Here is an 18713-nt window from a genome sequence, read left to right on the forward strand (position 1 = left end):
ACAAGTCCCACTCGGCTTCGAGTAGAGACAAGCGCAGCATTATCGGGGGCTCACCTCTGCGGTTCTCTGCGCTCATCGCCGCATCCGTCTGCCTGTGATCCGACATCCGCCGCCGGGTCCGGCTCCGGGTTGGAAGCCGCTTGCGCGCTCTCCGGATTGTCTCCGTCTCGCTCAGGCGGAAGTGCGACCGGGCCCTGGCTCCCCACACTGCTGAGACTCCCGGCGGTGCCATGCGAGTGCTTCTCCGCACCCACTCCCGCCCGCTCGGCCTCACTGCGGCGCTTCATGGCCTGGAGCTGGGAGAGGGGCACTATATCTGCCCCCTGCGGCCGATGCCAGACGGTGCGACGCCCAGTAGAGTTGTAGTAGTAGAAGCGGCCGCTCTGGGGGTCAAAGAGCTCCCACCACTGGTTGCCATCCGCCTGGCGAACGGGAGCGCCCAGAGGAGGATTCCAGCCACATTCGCCGGTGGCCAAGTTCACATACATGCGCTCGCGGGAGCGTGGCTCCAGGATCTCCACCCAATCAGAGCTGGTTCAAAACAAACACCACAGAAGAAAAACAAAAAAAATGTTGTTCGTTACGGAATATTGGTGACTTACAGCAGGCATTATTCTCAGCCGTCGACAGAACATCTTTGAGCTTTCATGTGGACAGAAATTCGATCAAAAAAAAAAACCAAACAAAAAAAAAAACGGATAGCCCTTTTCGCTTGTGCGAGTGCTCGTTGCAGGCCAGCGCCATTCTCAGCCGTCGACAGAACATCTTGGAGCTTTCATGTGGACAGAAATTCGATTTAAAACAAACCCCAACTCTAATAGCCATTTTCGCTTGTGCGAGTGCTCGTTGCAGGCCAGCGCCCAGGTTAGCACCGGTTCTTTCTTTTTTCCACCACTGAAATTGCCTTTAGCTCTAGCGCTGGTGCTTGAAACTGTGGTCATTGATGAGGGCAGCTATAGACGAATGACTCCCCGGACACACGAAAGTTCTGCACAAACTGTTGAGTGGTGAACTCCTACGCACCAAAAGAACGATGGCGGATGTGCCCACTCACGGCCAACCTCGTCATCATCTACAATGATAAGCGTTTGCTGATTGCACATCCCTGGCTGTGCAAGACTGAGGGCTGTAGTTGTTTTCAACTACGTATGTAGGACGGATGCAGTATAAAAACAAAAAATGTGCAAGCGCCGCGTGCACGCGCGCATGATTCAAATGACGTCGTTTTATTTGGAAGGTACACGGCAACTGCACGGTGATGGCGCTCGTGTGTTGGTCCCGAATAAGGTGACAGGTGGACACGCAGCCAGTGAGCCACCAGGCATCGAGTCAGCAGGGCACAAAGACCAACACAGGCAGCCGAGTGCCACGAACACAAAAAGCACCGCGCTTGGCTACAATCACAGAGGAACAGCAGCCAACTCAGCAGAATAGATGTACACAACAAAAAAAAGGAGACAGTGGCGAGGCCCAAAAGTTAGCATACTGAAAATAGGGAAGGGGCCAACCCGGTTTCTAGAAGAGTACAAAGGGCACAGATAAGCCACACACAAAAGTCAGACCATCAACTGGATTTCAAAAACACGAAAAGGCAATTATAGTCTATCACCTCAATGAGAGCCGAGAACTGGAGAGACCTGCAGAACATAATGCCAATAAATACAATACTCAACTACATGCCATATATCGACCAAAAAAAAACAAAAAAAAAACAAAGAGTAGTTTGTATCTGCTGTGCCGCTACGTTCCGGCTTCTCTTGTTCTACTTGCGTGTGCGCAACTGGGCTCAAACACGTGGATGGCGCAAGAGGGCTGAAAAGGACTCCGTCAGCTAGCGTGGAACGTGTGTGACAGATCTCTGAAGGGACGAAGGTCGAACCTCGTTAGAGCGGACCTCGAGGGAACAGTATGTAAAAATATGAGCATGGAAACGAGTATAAACCTGTTAACTACAAATTCACATGAAGAAAAAATTATTTTATGGAACAAACGGTAGCATTCCTACTTCCACTCTGAAAACATTCAGTCCGCAAATGAAAACTGTCGCTTCTCCAGTTCAGGATGCGCGGCGCCCCGAAGGCGTTGACGATCATCTTTGCTAGCCTCAAAATCTGCCATGAGTTTGCCACCACCGCGGACGCTAGTCGAAATCGTCGGCTTTGCCCATTCGTCGTCTGGGCTGAACTTGGTTCGGGAGACTCCCTTTCCAAAGTGAGAGCCCATTGCGGCCTTCGCAGACAGCGAGAGTTGCTTCCGTTCACCAGACGTTTTTTCAGACGATGTGCGCCGTGCCTCCCGAAGTACAACAACGCTACCAAGTGGCTGGGTAGAGTTGCAAAGCAACGGCGGGGAATCCCGCACCGTACATTTTGTTCATAAGAAAGGTCGCGGCGGCAGTTTGCTTCCCACGGTTCGTTGTAGCGAACACACACACACACACACACACACACACACACACACACACACACACACACACGCACACGCACACGCACAAAGTATTGTGTAAATGAATGGAGTGGATGTAGGGCTGTCAGTAACAAATCTTTGTAGAATTGATTATCCTATTGATTATTCCATCCATTACGGGAGCAATTGCCCTCCCGCCACAGGACAATTTTTTTTTTTTTTAAACCCCCGAGTGGAAATTTTCTCTCTGAGCTATCCCAGCTCCACTTTGTAGTAATTACATGGAACTTGTTTTGGTCCTTTGTTTTTTGTTCAAAGTAACCTCAAACCTCGGACATCTTTTTCTCTCTCTGTATTCCTCACTGGCAGCCGTGGCACTTTGTCAATATGAAGAAGAACGGAGGCTAGAACGTTCTTCTCCCAAGTTCATGAGTCTCTTTGTAAATTGGAACGGCTGTGAACGTTCCCCGCCCCCCACTGACGACCTTTCTGTACAGACAATCAGAGAGCCATAGCATGGCCCATACTTTCTTTGCCGTCAAGCCAATAGCCGCATTTGTCCCCCCTACGCTGAAGCCTCGTCCGCCCTGCGTGCACTCTGGCCACAGAAGGGTGACGGTGCCAGTGTCTCAAGGGCCGTTCTAAATTTTCCCTGGAAAGCACGGAGTTACTTTGCAGTCCCCGTGAAGCGAGTAAGCAACTCACGAAACACATTTCGGTTGGCAACTACCGTAGAGAGGATGTAGGAGTGTCCCTCACACGATGCGCCCATGTGTCTACGGTCTCTCCACTGGGAGGCCATCTGGCCCGATCCCGCGCAGCAAGAGCAGGGCCCTGACCTTATGCGCGTCAGTGTGCACGGTTCTTTTCCAACTGCTCTTTAACTCTGGAATTTGGGAAAACGTTGTGTCCTCACATTTCGACACTGAAGAGAAATTTAAAAAAAAAAAAAAAGAGAAAATGCATGAAATCGGATATCCTCTTATCCAAACAAGGAGTTTTCTAAATGTGGATTAAGAAAAAAAAATGTCAAGAGAATCTGCCAATGTGACTGCAATGGAAAGTGACAGATCAGATACAGCCGCTCCTAAAAATACACCGATTGGACAACGAAGAAACACATTTCATAAGTGTAACTATAAACCGCATCAAAAGCAAAGAGCAGCGTATCTGGTCTGAAGATGGTTCGTTTGCGCCGCCTGTTGTGTCAGAAGCAAAAAGTGCACTGAGGGGGAACAGCCAGCCAGGGCCAACTTCATGCTTTGGAACATTTGGAACCTTTTTCTGTTCCCGGGAAACGTTCGGCGCAGCGCTTTGATGCAGCCGCGGCTGTTGGGAGCTGTTGCTGTTGAGCAACCTCCAACTGGGTCCCAAAGCGGCCCCTAAAGCCGCAGCGACCCGGGTACCGGCAGATCCAGTTGTCGGCTGTTGACTGGGAACTGTTGAGAGCGTTCCAGGAAGCAAGCTGGATGATATTCGCTTGGATTTCATATTGCGATGACTCATTGACTTCCGTGTTGCAGCTGCTCATTACTGAAGTGCAATTTGGGCATTTGCAGTATCTGCAGTATGTTTATTTATTGAACTGCAAATTCTCTTGAACTCAAGTTGGCGCAATCACGTCACAATAGCTGGCCACGCCTGGAACTAATTCAATTTGGAACCCACCGTTCCGCCGTACAACAAATGACGCTGCCTGCCCTGACAGCTTCGACCAAAGACTGAACACGTCACACGCAAATGCAAGTCCAACGTTTCTGCCCCTTTTAATGTTCCTATGGAAACCGTGCCGCCACGTTATTTATCCAAAACGACCCTTTCCTAATGTTTGCATTTCAAAAATACGTTGTCATGCAGTCAAACAGCCACAATGCCACTTCTTTTTTTTTTTTGGAACAGCTTTCATTAGTTCAATCATTCTTGTTTAATGAAAGAGTCCCGAAGCTTGACTTGATGTGCGATGCTTGGGACAGGAAGCACTGTCAATAATGGGGCATTGAAAAGCAGAGAGCCAGCAGTCCGTAGCACCCCCGCACACATACCAAAGCCTCCAAAAGGAATCCAACAGAACTTTACGTCATGGCCCCGCGCGTGGTTTAAAAAAAAAAAAAATCCATGTTTGTTCCCACGTTAGCCAAAGAGGCTGCGCGCATCTCCAAATTGCTGGCTGCCATGACAGCGAGGAAGCGGCAGAGAATTCAACATCCCCGCCAGGAAGCTGGCCGGGCCGGGAGGGTCAACGGCCGAGGCCGTAGCGAACCATTTCCCTCGCACATGCTGTTGTGCTTGCGTAAGAGCCTGTTCCCTCTCGAAAAACAAACAGCATTTTGAGCCCGGCGTGAACCTGCCGGGGCTTTGTTTACACGACCCGAGAAGCAGGAAGATGGTCCGCTTCAGGTCCAGAAATTCCTGAAACGTCACCTGTGGGAGTACTCGACATCAAGAGAACTCCATTCAGTTGGATTGTGGAAAACAACTGCAGTGGAGTGCGACAGTGTTTGCTGCCATCAATGTGGACTTGCTCAAATTAAGCATTCTTGTATAGGGGGCCGGGGGGGGCACGGCAAAACTCATTAGTATTATTCATTCATGTATTTATACTTGATGAGAGGCTTTAGTAAGTCATTTGTGAGTGAAAAGGCAGAAAAGCGCTGCAAGCAAAAGCCCACCGAACCGCCTCAGCCAGCCTTACCCTGAAAATGTTCATAAATGGCTTGGAATGCAGTCTGCGCCAGCTCAGCCAATCTCGGACTGAAATGTTTTTCGTTTGATCGAAAATGAAATGCATTGAGCACAGTTGTTGGAGCGAAAGACCCAGCATTTGCTAAATGACCGTCTCCAATTACTATTGTTTGGATGTGAAATAAGCGTGATTTGTATGGAACACGTTTGGCCCTTATCAAGAAAACCAAAACAAAAAAATGACTGGACTGCATTGTTCGACTGCACGATTAGTGGTTCGTAGTGATCCTTGGGCCAGAACATAGCTCTTATCGAGAGAATTTGAACGGTGAGAAAGTCAGCCTTCGTCGGGACTTGTTGGAGTACAAAGGGCCTTTGTCTGCGTGGGTCAAGGAGAAGCTTGTGCGCACTGTGGTCACCGACTCAGTAGCGACTAAAAATACGGCTCCACAAACCTGCCTGGGGGCCCCGCGGGCATCAACAGAAAAACCCAAACACGCGGAGAACGCTCACAGAAGCGCCCGTTCCCAACCACCTTGTTCTTTCCAAATCCAGCGGGCCGCGGGAGAAATAAAGCTTTCCTCCAGAAATGATAGTCGGCTCCCAAAATAACCCCAAATGCGAGCACGTCCCCCAGTGGAAGGGAAACGGCAGCATACGGCTCATGGAATCTGCCCCATTGTTCCACATCCGTGCCAAAATGGAACTGGCACGTTTCCCGGCAACACTAAACACACACGGACTGGACAATACATTCACTGGAAACGAGCTAACATGAAGCCTTGCGTCACTGTCCAGCACCGCAAGTTGCACATTTCAATCCAAATGATGAACAGAAAGGAAAAAAAAAAATCTGTGTGTGCGTGTGCGTGTGTGTCGGCCACTCAGACTTGAGGCTAAAATGCTGCGGTATACAACCCAAGGGGAGTCACGCGAGTTGGAGATGATCATCAGTTGTCACGTTTGTTGATGAGCGAGTAAAAGTGCCGCTTCGGTTTTATTTTGGTTGCTTGCTGCTTTTCTTTCCCCCAATTGTGTTTTCAATCCCATTTTGTTCCACCGCCACAGAGTTTTAAAACGGTCAATCATTTCAAATGCCGTGCCTGCCAGGATCGCAAGACCGACTAAAATACCTCGAAAAACCGCAGCGTGGTCTTGCAAACTTGCATGGGACCCGGTGTTGTTTTTGTCAATGATGATGAAATGCTTTTGTTAACGCCCCCTTTTTTTCCATGACAATAACCAGCCCAACGCGGCTCTTTGACGACTAAAATATGACGTATGCGAATTTTCTTTGACGAGACTGTGGACGAAATTGCTAACGTGTGGTCTGTCACGTGGTCAAAACGCAACACAACTGTCCCCATAACGCATATTGAACACTGACGCTATCCTTGTTTGGTCACACCCACCGGGGCACGCGCCCGCACCGACACAACACAACGCGGCGCTAACGGTCAATGCGGCCACAAGCTAGCTGGAAAGAGTCGAACGAATGTCAAGCGGCATCTGAAGTCTCACCGGGCTGAGATTTTTTTTCGCAGGGAAATCGCAACTTGTCCTGTTAGCAGATCACACTGTGACTGTATACATTTGCTAGCGTTGGTTCGACGTTACACTTGGGCTCAATATCAGTGTGAGCTTGAAGTTTCCCACATGACTCCTGGCGCAAATGGGCCCAACTTAAGGCTTACGCTATTTTGGTTGGGCTCAATTCGTGAGTTTGTTGTGCGTATCATCAAATATGAAAAGTAGATGAAGGCACACGTCGGAATGATAACATGAGGAGGCCATGCGGTATTTTCTGCAACCAATGCTCAAAGATTGTTGCTTTTATTTTGTTTATTGATCACCTTTCCAACGACACACGACTCTCGGTGGAGTACTGGCACAGAGCTCGCCATTCATGGAGGAAACCTTTGCCGTCTCTTCTACGAAGCCCGTTCAACAGGTTCTAAAGTCCACCCTGCTTGGTCTATTGACAGACCAGATTTTTCCTCTTCCGAGGCACAAGAGCATCCTTTCTCCTCAGCGACGGGTCTTCAAATAAATAACTTCATATCGAAAGGCGCTCTCTTTCCAGAGCAAGTTAATCTTTTCCCTTGAGTAAAAGTTGTTTGCCATCCTTGTACAAAGTCCATCGAATGTGAACACTTGGCAATTCGCTTATCTAAATAGCGGACGACAAACGACTGTGTGCCTGGCGGCAGGTCCAGAATCTCTGTGGAAAAGATCATCGCAAGTCATTTAGTGAATGTTTTTTTTTTTCCCCCCCCCGTGTGCCATTTTAACCCAATAACCGCGGGCAATGGCGTGCGCGCCTTTTGCAATTTTAAAACGGTGTTCACTTGATCGCCAGTCCCATGTGCATTCGAAAGATCAATGGCTGAAAGAGAAGAACGCGCAGGTCCGGTGTGACCCCGTTTCTGCCCGAAAAAACATGGTGGTCCCACCTTAAGAGACATATCGGCTTATATGGCCTTTTCTTTTTTTAATTTTAATCAGCTGGTTGAAAAGATAATTGAAATGACAACATCATGAAGCGCTTTAGTCCAGACTCGATTTCAATCAAGCCTTGTTCATGAGTTATCGGGACTTTGTTGACAGAACCCACAGAACATTTAAGATTGAACTTCCTACTCTATTTCGGACCTACAGTACGCAGAGTTTCAGTTTGGAATATTTAACCTGTAGATTTTCTTTTTTTTTTTTGGGGGGGGGGGAAACAATGTAAACGGTCAATCATTTCAAATGCCGTGCCTGCCAGGATCGCAAGACCGACTAAAATACCTCGAAAAACCGCAGCGTGGTCTTGCAAACTTGCATGGGACCCGGTGTTGTTTTTGTCAATGATGATGAAATGCTTTTGTTAACGCCCCCTTTTTTTCCATGACAATAACCAGCCCAACGCGGCTCTTTGACGACTAAAATATGACGTATGCGAATTTTCTTTGACGAGACTGTGGACGAAATTGCTAACGTGTGGTCTGTCACGTGGTCAAAACGCAACACAACTGTCCCCATAACGCATATTGAACACTGACGCTATCCTTGTTTGGTCACACCCACCGGGGCACGCGCCCGCACCGACACAACACAACGCGGCGCTAACGGTCAATGCGGCCACAAGCTAGCTGGAAAGAGTCGAACGAATGTCAAGCGGCATCTGAAGTCTCACCGGGCTGAGATTTTTTTTCGCAGGGAAATCGCAACTTGTCCTGTTAGCAGATCACACTGTGACTGTATACATTTGCTAGCGTTGGTTCGACGTTACACTTGGGCTCAATATCAGTGTGAGCTTGAAGTTTCCCACATGACTCCTGGCGCAAATGGGCCCAACTTAAGGCTTACGCTATTTTGGTTGGGCTCAATTCGTGAGTTTGTTGTGCGTATCATCAAATATGAAAAGTAGATGAAGGCACACGTCGGAATGATAACATGAGGAGGCCATGCGGTATTTTCTGCAACCAATGCTCAAAGATTGTTGCTTTTATTTTGTTTATTGATCACCTTTCCAACGACACACGACTCTCGGTGGAGTACTGGCACAGAGCTCGCCATTCATGGAGGAAACCTTTGCCGTCTCTTCTACGAAGCCCGTTCAACAGGTTCTAAAGTCCACCCTGCTTGGTCTATTGACAGACCAGATTTTTCCTCTTCCGAGGCACAAGAGCATCCTTTCTCCTCAGCGACGGGTCTTCAAATAAATAACTTCATATCGAAAGGCGCTCTCTTTCCAGAGCAAGTTAATCTTTTCCCTTGAGTAAAAGTTGTTTGCCATCCTTGTACAAAGTCCATCGAATGTGAACACTTGGCAATTCGCTTATCTAAATAGCGGACGACAAACGACTGTGTGCCTGGCGGCAGGTCCAGAATCTCTGTGGAAAAGATCATCGCAAGTCATTTAGTGAATGTTTTTTTTTTTCCCCCCCCCGTGTGCCATTTTAACCCAATAACCGCGGGCAATGGCGTGCGCGCCTTTTGCAATTTTAAAACGGTGTTCACTTGATCGCCAGTCCCATGTGCATTCGAAAGATCAATGGCTGAAAGAGAAGAACGCGCAGGTCCGGTGTGACCCCGTTTCTGCCCGAAAAAACATGGTGGTCCCACCTTAAGAGACATATCGGCTTATATGGCCTTTTCTTTTTTTAATTTTAATCAGCTGGTTGAAAAGATAATTGAAATGACAACATCATGAAGCGCTTTAGTCCAGACTCGATTTCAATCAAGCCTTGTTCATGAGTTATCGGGACTTTGTTGACAGAACCCACAGAACATTTAAGATTGAACTTCCTACTCTATTTCGGACCTACAGTACGCAGAGTTTCAGTTTGGAATATTTAACCTGTAGATTTTCTTTTTTTTTTTTGGGGGGGGGGGAAACAATGTGCACGGATCTCGTTTGTGTGAAAAAGGTTGCGCAAGCCCTGCTCTGCATTCAGGCATCCAGAACAGTCAAAAAGACCGAGAGGGGAGGGTGCACATGGTTCAGATGACGAAAAGAAAGCGGTGCACCTGTTCAACCCAAATTCTTTGTCTCTCCTGTTCCACGCCTCCCATTCCTGCTCTATCACCGGGCTCAAAGGTCAGTCAGCGCAGAACGCAGCGTAATTGGTCCACGTGTGCCATCGACGATTACAAGGTGACCTGGGAGTCTGTTATCAAGTAACAAGACTTCTGAACGACGACATAATTCTTCCCCAACCAGTCTTAAAGTCCCTGTTAGGGGGGCCAAGGGACTTGTTGCTCATTGCCAAGAAATGTGAGCTGGTGCCTTAAGGGTTCACATGTAACATTGATGTCTTTCCAGTTGTGTTTCCTGTCAAAGACAAAATCTTGATTTCCCCCTTTTTTTTTTAACTAATCTTGCTGCCCGTCAAGTGTCATTTTTCGTATTATTATTATAATTATTATTATTACTATATTTATTTTTTTTAATTATTATTATTAGTATGAGTATTCGTATTTTACTATTTTACTACTTACTTTTTTTTTTTGGTCATGTCGAGGGCCGCTGAAAATGGATGACGGGCCGCCACTGGCCCGCGGGCCGTAGTTTGGACACACCAGTCTATGCGCTCCAGAAGCGGGAACATGTTCAGAACTCAAGTATGCATCAGCGCCCTCACACTAGCCAAACAGCTGACTTGGGACCTTGAGCGGCCTCAAGCGTGGCGCGGGTCCCGAGAGTATTTTGCCGTCTGCGAGTCAGCCGCATCGAATTGTGCCACTTTTCCGTTATTTTCAAGCTACAGGAGCCGCGTGCCAGCAACAGGACACAAATACATGATGACCGCAGCCAAACTAATCAATCGCTCAAACCATTAAGCCACATTGCCACTATGAAATCAATCATGTGGCCAAAATGGGTTTTTTCCCGCCACAATGGAAGAGGTTTTGGGAGGAGTTTTCAATTTACCCGATTGCATGCGACGCTCGCTTAAATGTATAAAGACGAACAACAAATCCAGAAGGCGTTTAAAATCTCTTCGTATTTTAGTCCGGGCATCGGTTCTTTGTTCTGATTGTGTGGTCACAAAAGCGATTTGATTGTGCACCAATTTTTTTGGGACTCGTTTTGTTCACATTTTGCTCAAAAGAGCAAAAGAAAATGCGAGCTGGAAATTACTGTGACAGTGAGACAAGCGCGACCATCGGCCATCTTTCCAGCACTCGACGGCAGCTGTCTGTGTCAATTCCAGCTCAGCGCGCTGCCGCTGGTTTCAGGGTCGCCTGGCGCGGCAAAACATCTCGGGCGGGACACGAAACAGAGAGATGCTGGCGAATGAGAGAATGTAGTGCCAATGAATTGTGGAAACCATCTTTTTTTTTCCCCTCGCCCAAGTACAGACAGGTAAGACAGGTAGGGCGGAACTCCGGCACCTGAACAGTTCCGTCCGTTTTCAGTCTGACTGAGAGTTGCTGGAAAGTCGTCCAAATAATTCCACATCCCCGTGACCGCACTCCCTCAGTACGAGCGACTATTAACCAAAGACCTTTTCAATGCCAAGTGCGATCACTTGATGATGATTGGCGGGTGTGAGTCAGCCCGCAGGCCTAAACGGTAAGAACTCGATGGTCTGGTTTGGGGTAAACTTCAATCAGCTCGGCCTTGGCAAACGTGAACATGTGGTCCGCTCTAAAATGATTCAGCGTTTGGAAAAGAAAAGCATCTCGAGCTTCTCGGCGCTACTCTGGAGAACGTGAACAGTCCGCGCGAAGTAGTGGCGCGACGTTGTGCTCGGCAACTGCTGCAATTTTTCTTACAACTTTTTAAATGTTATGATGAACAAGCGGGATCGTCCCGTTTTGTCACGTTTGCCATCTGTTGGCGTTCGTTTCCACATAACTCGCTCGCTAACGTGCACTGCGGCACGCTCGGCCGTGTGCCACTTTCACCGCCGGGTGGGCGTCGCGCTTCGGCTTCCGTTTTCCCTTCTCTAACAACCAATTTTCGCAATTTAGAATTGCTTACTTTTTCGTTTAAACACATTGAAATAAAAAGTGTGACGTCCATCACGTTTCCTCACACTCTTCCGTTTGTAATGAATCTCCAAAATACTTTTATTGTGTAAACATGCGACCCAAAGGGAGTCGATGGACTTTCCAGTTCAAAATGATCCCATGTAAAACAAGCGCAGGTATGAAGCTTCTCTTCTTACCTGAGCACCACCACAGGTTGAGTCTGCGGTTTTGTTTGGATTCAAAATGGTTCCCGAGTTGAACGAATGTCCCGTGATGGCTCGCGGTCGTAAGCATTACAAAGCCCACAAAACGCAGCCTCTTCGGACCAAAGCCCGCCGTGCTACAGAACAATGCCGACCATTGTCAGATCCGCAGGCCAACTTCAGTCGGCGCAGACGCCGAGTTGCCTCGACGTGGCCACGACGAGCCAATCGGAGGCGCAAAGGGGAGGGGCAATCCAACCAGTTGTGAGTGACGCACTTGAACAGCTGCCCTCACCCAAAAGGAGCCAGGCTTTCCCTTCACCAATGGCATGGGATCCCACAGGGTCACGCAGCCAAAGGCCATTTTCTTCATGATTTGCATTCATTCGCTCCCTTGCCGCCAAATTGATCCGGGTGCAAAACAATTTTTTTCCCATTGGAGCGTCTACCTTGACACCAGTTCTTGGAGAACACTCCACGTCCCCTTTTTAATGTTTATAGTTCTAGTGTAGTACGCACGCGCGCTACGATAAATTCAAAATTCTTACGCTCGTCTATGTGCTCTACATCTCCTTGTTTGTCTCGCTCGCTCAGTGTCATTCCTAAACTCGTCCCCTTTTCTTTCCTCAAGGAAAACGTGCGCAGGTTTCAACTGGGACAGAGCGAACTTGTGCAGTCGAGGCTGTCGAGCGTGTTTACAACACACGCGGCGGCCTTTCTGTTCAGTGCACCAGCTGTCAGAGCAAGAACAATGGGGTCACTTGTCCAAACAGGGGAAGAGAAGTGAACCTGTTAGGATGTGGCGGTTCTTAATCACGCCACGTTGCATCTCATCTCATCGCATTACCGCCGGGAACATTGCTAGCAAGACCGACAAACTTTGGCAACTTCACATCTTCGGCATGTGCGAGCGAAACAAGCGTTCCATGCGCGTCTGCCTCAAGGAGCAGTCTGCAACTTCTTTTCGAGCGGGGCGGCCCCACCATCCCCCCGCCCCCGAAACCTCCCCGCCGACATGACAAACGAGGCCACGTCTAATCCCAGAGTAGAGTTACAGGGTGAGCGGGGGGTCAGCGGGTGACCGCACAGCCACACGGCAAAGAAACATACCGATTGTCCTCGAGTGGAAGTAAAGGTGCAGGCTGCCAAGATTAGGAATGCAGGACAGCCCGGTGCTGTTGTGAAGGCTCGGACTGGGGGGTCCGTTGCCCCCTTTCCAGTGCACCGGTTTCACCCCTTGCGGCGACAAGGGAACCCGGTTCTAGAACGCTGGCTGGGGAAAGGCCGTGATGTCACCGTCATCTGATTGAGCGACGGATGTCGGCCTTTCTCGAAGCAAGGCGGCAAGAAACCCCGCGGCATACTCTCATGTCCTGATTTTAAGTTAACGAGACACGTCCACCCGCCGATAGACCACAAAAATACAGAATATGCATCGAAGGGCTGCACCATATGTCGGAAAGCTATTGTTAACCCCGATAATGGCTGGTGCTATTCAAATACAATTGGAATGAGTTCAAGAAAATCTCCATTCATGCTAACATCCGTCCATCTTCTGAGCTGCTCATGCCCACTGGGGTTGATAGCGTAAAGAAAAAGAAAAAAAAATTCCCAAGGCTGCACAGAGCAGTGGAGAGAAGGGACGCTCTTGTGCTTAAACAAAGTTGAATTAGTATTGACGATCTACACCTTTTTTAAATAATGAGTGCAACTCCGCCTTTTAAGGAGAGACTACTGAACACTTGTGACCTCATTTTAAAAAGAACAACAAGAAAAAAAAAACAAGATTGAAGCCGATTTTTTAAAAGACTTTACCATGGCGGGAATTTTTGACCAGCTTCATCCGTTAGGATTAAAAATGCATTTCTGAAAATATTTGTGTATGTATAGACATGATTTAAAGGAGGAGTCGAGTCAAAAAATGTCTTTGCAATAACATGTCAGGTCCACCCTCACTAGTCTAAACAGAGTATTCTCATGAATATTGCGTTTGAGGAATCTGAACTAAGGAGAAAAATCCACCATTTTTTTTTCCACCTAAGGAGGCGGCCATTTTGCCTTGTACTGCCACCTGCTGTTGACTGAAAATGACATCACAGTGCCTAAGGGCTCAAATAACGACTGTCCCAGTGCACCTGTTTTTGTCATGTGACATTCACAAACTGGCTCATTTACTTGACATTCATCATGTTTTGTAAAGTCAAATTTTATATCTTGAAAAAGAACAGAATTTGTTATTTGTTTTTACTTTTAAAGAATTAAATATGTATTACCACAAACAAAACAACAGAACAAAAAGTAGCAAAAATTGGTACAGTTGAGTACCGGTATTGATTCCGAGGAACTGAAAATCACAACCCAACCGGTCCAAATGTGAGAGGCTCCCTAGTTCAATCACAGCTCTTTGCTTCAGACAGACATCCAATAATGATGATGTCCTTTCCAAAATGATTGACACGATGATTTATTATATTTTTCACCAGTTTGTATTCGAACAAAATATCTGGCAAAAAAATATGAACGATGGCACCAGTAAATTGAACGGGGTTCGTTACTTTTTGACTGTCCCCTCATATTATTGTCCCTCCAAAATTTGACTCGACTTCCCCCTTTAAGCCCTGTGGCGTTGGTAGCAGTGGTTACAAAACTGACACGTGTCAAAACAAAAAGGGACATTTAGCGTTCTGTGGACACACAATACTGAAAAGCAATGCCAACAAAAAAAAGCACTGACGATTTTACGATCGGATGCTTTTAGCAAGCATTTTGTGCAGGCGCAGACATAAGTCATCACAAAGAATCAAGTCCCGACCAAGTCTGTGTTGACCAACATTTTCTCCCATTAGATTTAGCATACAAAGGGCACACTGTTGAACCAGACCTTAATCCTTTCATTCGGAAAGCTTCAGAACCTGGTCGCAAGTTGTACACGGACAGATCAACGTGTGCGGGCAAATCACCTTAACCTCATTACGCCGTCAATATGGCAGGCTTTGGACATATGAAACGCGTTGGCCCGCTAATCTACATTGATGGGATCAGCACTACAACAAAGTAGAAAAGACGGGGAGACATCAACAGACTGATGTTGTCATGCAAGCTTGAGAATCACTTCTCTCAACTGGGTCTATTTTGTCAAAACACTTGAAGGATGGACATCCTGCTTGTGTGTATGTGCAGGATTCATGGAGGGGGGGGGGATACTTTGGGTAAGCGTCAAATATTATTTTTAGTATCTTGTACGGGTATAAAGCGTGGACAGCCCTGCTCTAAATTGTCCTGAGGTCTGAAAGTGCTCGTGAGGACAACAGCGATGGAAAATGGACGGGCAGCACAAAGACATCATAAAATCTGATAGGCAACAAGTCAGAGAACAACTGTATCATCGCATTTTATCACTACGGTAGCTTTAGCTTTCAACATAATGTGCGGACTACAACACAGGAAAGTCATAATAACCTGATATTGAAAGCAGCCGCGGTGCATGCAGAGGAACGTGCCATGTGGGGAACTTCAAACCTGGAGGTCGAGCCAATCCCGGTTACAATGCCGCACTTGGAAGTGTGATTTGGAGTGGCAAATGGCTTGGGAACATTTGCTTTCCGTTTTGGTTGGCGCTTTTAAACCACACCAAAGAGTTACGTGGCCAAACGGCGCAGCGGCCAGTAAAAGTCTTCAAAAGTTATGAGGTTGCGGGAAAACCAAGCTTCTCTGCTTTCCAACGCTAATAATAGAAGGAAAAGTGCATGCGGTGCTACACGTTCAAAGCAAAAAGCAACGTCACAATTAAAGAGGTCATAGACAAACGAAAAAAAAAAACAACTAACACCCTAACTATGTTTGTGGTTCAATTAGTCGAGCGACACATCGTGAAAATAGCGGCGAAGCATAGCAACTTGCAAAGTATCCTTTGTGGTCTGCTATGGGCGGCAAGAAAGGGTTCTCCAGCTCACGTTCAGTCGCTTCTTGGCATCGAGCGAAATTTAACATCGATATATACACAAAACTTAAAACTTACCTGGTCCCGGCCATTTTGTTCACATTGTAAAAAGCGTGGAAAACACAGGTTAAAATTAGGTGTGTGCCCGAGTCGTGGTGAACGTCACTACACGAAGTACACCGAGTGGTCCGGGCGCGGAGTAGAACGGGACCGTCCTCCTCCACTGGAGAATCCGAAAAACGAGTCTCCGCCCCAGCACGTGAGTCGAGAGGTGGGGACGGGGGTGGCGATGGGACAGGGGCTTGATTCCACTCTCTGAACAACCGATGGACCCCCACCATGGAGCACCTCCTAGACCGTTTTGCTCGTTTGCTCAACGAAAGCAGTTCACTGGGGTTTTTCGCAATAATTGAGCGGCCTGACCCCCGATTCCCACACGTCTCCCTGCCCCACTGTCATTTCTGTTCTAAAACAACCCCAATGGGCTACACCGAGATATCAAGATCATTTGCAGCGTCAGGAAGTAAAGTAGAATACGAAATACCTTCTTTTCTGGACTTGAGTAGTTTTTCCTCTCGACTTGTTACATTAGAAATCAATACATCTGGATATCAATTGCCCGAGCTGGCAAAAGTAGTCACAGCCTGTAGTTGAGTAGAAGTACACGTTGAGGGAAAACGACTAAAATTAAAAACCAACAGGCTCTGAAACAAGTTTTTGTTTTGACTTTCAGCTTGGTGCCTTCAGGCGTCGCCAGAGCGTGTCACTCATTTTGGCGTTTTTCCCCGTTTCAACCCACCCATTTTTGCTGTTAATTTTTTTAAATCTGGGCCTGTGACTGGGTTATGGATTTGCGTCCATCACCAGCATGTACCACAACAATGCAGTATTGCAACGTGCTGAAGAACAAAAGTAAAAAACAACTGATACATTTTTACTGTTGTGTACTTAATTTGATAACTTAATACAACAAAACCGCCGCACTCGAGTTTCCCACTTTTTCGAGACAAAAAAGGAAGAAGGCCGTACCGTCGTTGGTGAATATCTTTTCCGAATCCATTGCCGTCGTCATTAAGGCGCTGATTCACGTTCATCCATGTCGAAGTTGAATCAGTAGTCCCCTTCTGTTTTCGCCCCTCTTTTTTGAATGTAGTAGTGTGATTCCTTTGGTTGCCTCTAGTAATTTACTCTACTAGCTCGTTAGTTGCTAAGATCAACTCACCTGTATTTCTAGAGCACTGGAAAAACACCACCGCCGTCTACAAAGTGCTATACAGGGGGCAAAACAAGTCGTACGACAACGGACGATAAAGCACTAAATTAAAAACTGAGACCGTAAAAAGCACAAAAAACAGTCAAACTGACATCAAGTATCGTGCTGAGTCAAAAGCCAATGAATAAATTGAGTTTTAAAGCAACACAGTAGCGAGAATAACTGAGCATTGACATTTGAATTTCAAATCATCAGAATTTGGGATCTATCCCAAACTTAAAATGGTGTCATTCAGCACTGTCAAATCATCAAACCAACAACAGTTGTACTTTTGGGCTTCCAAGTCAGTCAAGACACAACCGCCACGCGGACAGACAGCGACCCCTGCAGGGCACCGAGCAGTGACGTCAAGTTTTGGTCAAAACAACACTTTATTCACCATTACTGTCAGCACTCAGGTTCTATGCCCCGCTAAGAAAACAAAATTGAGGAAAGTTAAAAAAAAAAAAAAAAGGCAGGCTGCTTAATTCACACGAAACATGTACATAACACTGTTGTGTTGTTTCTCTGGCACATAATAAACGTTCTAGGTTAATGTCTTCACAGTGAATCCTTTTTAAGTGCTTTTTTTCTCACATAAAGAAGCAAAGGACAATCTACATTCCCCTTGATAGTAGTCCATTTGTTTCAACTCACACAAATGAGGTCCGCCCCTTGGGTATTACAAAAATATTGTAAACATTTATATCCATTGCACAACATACATTCAATTACAAATTTGTACTGTACAGCGAGTTTACTTTTGTCTGGTTATCCTGTAGCACCAAGTATATAAGCAAGCTAGATTGAGACATCTACTGTGCGGCATTGTCATTACAAAGGGGGAAGAAAAATGGCAGGAATAATATACATTCTGCCGATGATCAAATATGTTGGGATTGGACGGACGGAATAAAGGATGGACTTGGTCAGACCTTTCTCGTGCTGAGACGTGCTCGGGGTGAGGCTACCACCGACAGAGTGGGCGACTGACCCCTCACACATCGCTTGCTGGGGGGAGGAAAGGGGTGTATTGAGGACATTCAGTAATAACGTAAAGTTCAACCAGGATACAAAAGATAAGGGCCAATGGTCAGTTTCGAGCCACTGGACTCCAAAGTTCACACACGAGTGTACAGAAGCACCAGTGTGGGCACTGACAACATGTCCGGTGTCACGGCCGGGGACCCTATTGCTAGGATTTCCATTGGGAACTTGAACGAGCAGCAGCAGAGTCGAGGGCTCGGTCCACTCGGGTCCGGTGCCGCGCGGGTGAAAGCGGAGTAAAGCCAAGACTTATCTACAAGCGGTGAAACCGAGTGGCTTGTGCAGACACACAGTGTCCCCCTTTGAATCACGCTATCCAGTTCACGTGGACGGATCTCGACGCCTGAATGAAATGTGTGGTGAAGAGCAACTGATAATTACAGAGTTGATGAGCGCCCTCTCAGTTTCGTCACGCCTCCTGCCTTTGTGAGCGGCTCTGCAATCGTGTCATCGGAGCGTGGCAAGACTGCCTCTGGTGGTTGGTCGAGGGGAGCGGGCGATTAGCCCACCCAGCCGTCCCAAATCTGCCCCCTGTCAAGAGAACGCAGCACTTGAATCCGTGATTTGAGCTATTTACCTAACAGCGGGGCTCCAGTTGTGGTCGCTTCCTGCTAAGAAGGCGAGGGAACGAAGAAGTGACAATAACACGACATGTGGAAAGTACGGAACATGACATCTCCGTTGCAAATGTGAGTTGACGGAATGAAGGGGGGGGGGG

At 47.3% G+C, this 18713-nt stretch overlaps 2 protein-coding genes across 9 annotated transcripts in view; both read right to left on the minus strand.

Annotated features, from left to right (window-relative positions):
- arhgap46a (Rho GTPase activating protein 46a) overlaps positions 1-16825 on the minus strand; it is a 30928-nt gene extending 14103 nt beyond the window's left edge. The window contains exons 1-2 of one of the 4 annotated variants that reach the window (XM_019879415.1): positions 16726-16825; positions 55-531 (exon numbers count right to left, since the gene is read on the minus strand). In XM_019879415.1, the coding sequence (XP_019734974.1) occupies positions 55-531; positions 16726-16790 (542 nt within the window). In that variant the 5' untranslated portion in view covers positions 16791-16825. Of the gene's footprint in view, positions 1-54; positions 532-15215; positions 15502-15774; positions 16036-16725 lie in introns of those variants that run through there. The other 3 variants (XM_019879413.1, XM_019879414.1, XM_019879416.1) reach the window with 3 other exon arrangements.
- A 1322-nt stretch (positions 16826-18147) lies between these two features.
- sulf2a (sulfatase 2a) overlaps positions 18148-18713 on the minus strand; it is a 40479-nt gene continuing 39913 nt past the window's right edge. For all 5 annotated transcript variants that reach the window (XM_019879423.1, XM_019879419.1, XM_019879421.1 and 2 more), the window contains one exon: positions 18148-18526. In XM_019879423.1, coding sequence (XP_019734982.1) covers positions 18496-18526 — 31 coding nt within the window. In that variant the 3' untranslated portion in view covers positions 18148-18495. The remainder of the gene's footprint in view (positions 18527-18713) is intronic.

This window comes from Hippocampus comes, unplaced genomic scaffold (genome assembly GCF_001891065.2).
Source record: "Hippocampus comes isolate QL1 unplaced genomic scaffold, H_comes_QL1_v1.1 scaffold44, whole genome shotgun sequence".
In the NCBI taxonomy this organism is placed as follows: Eukaryota; Metazoa; Chordata; class Actinopteri; order Syngnathiformes; family Syngnathidae; genus Hippocampus; species Hippocampus comes.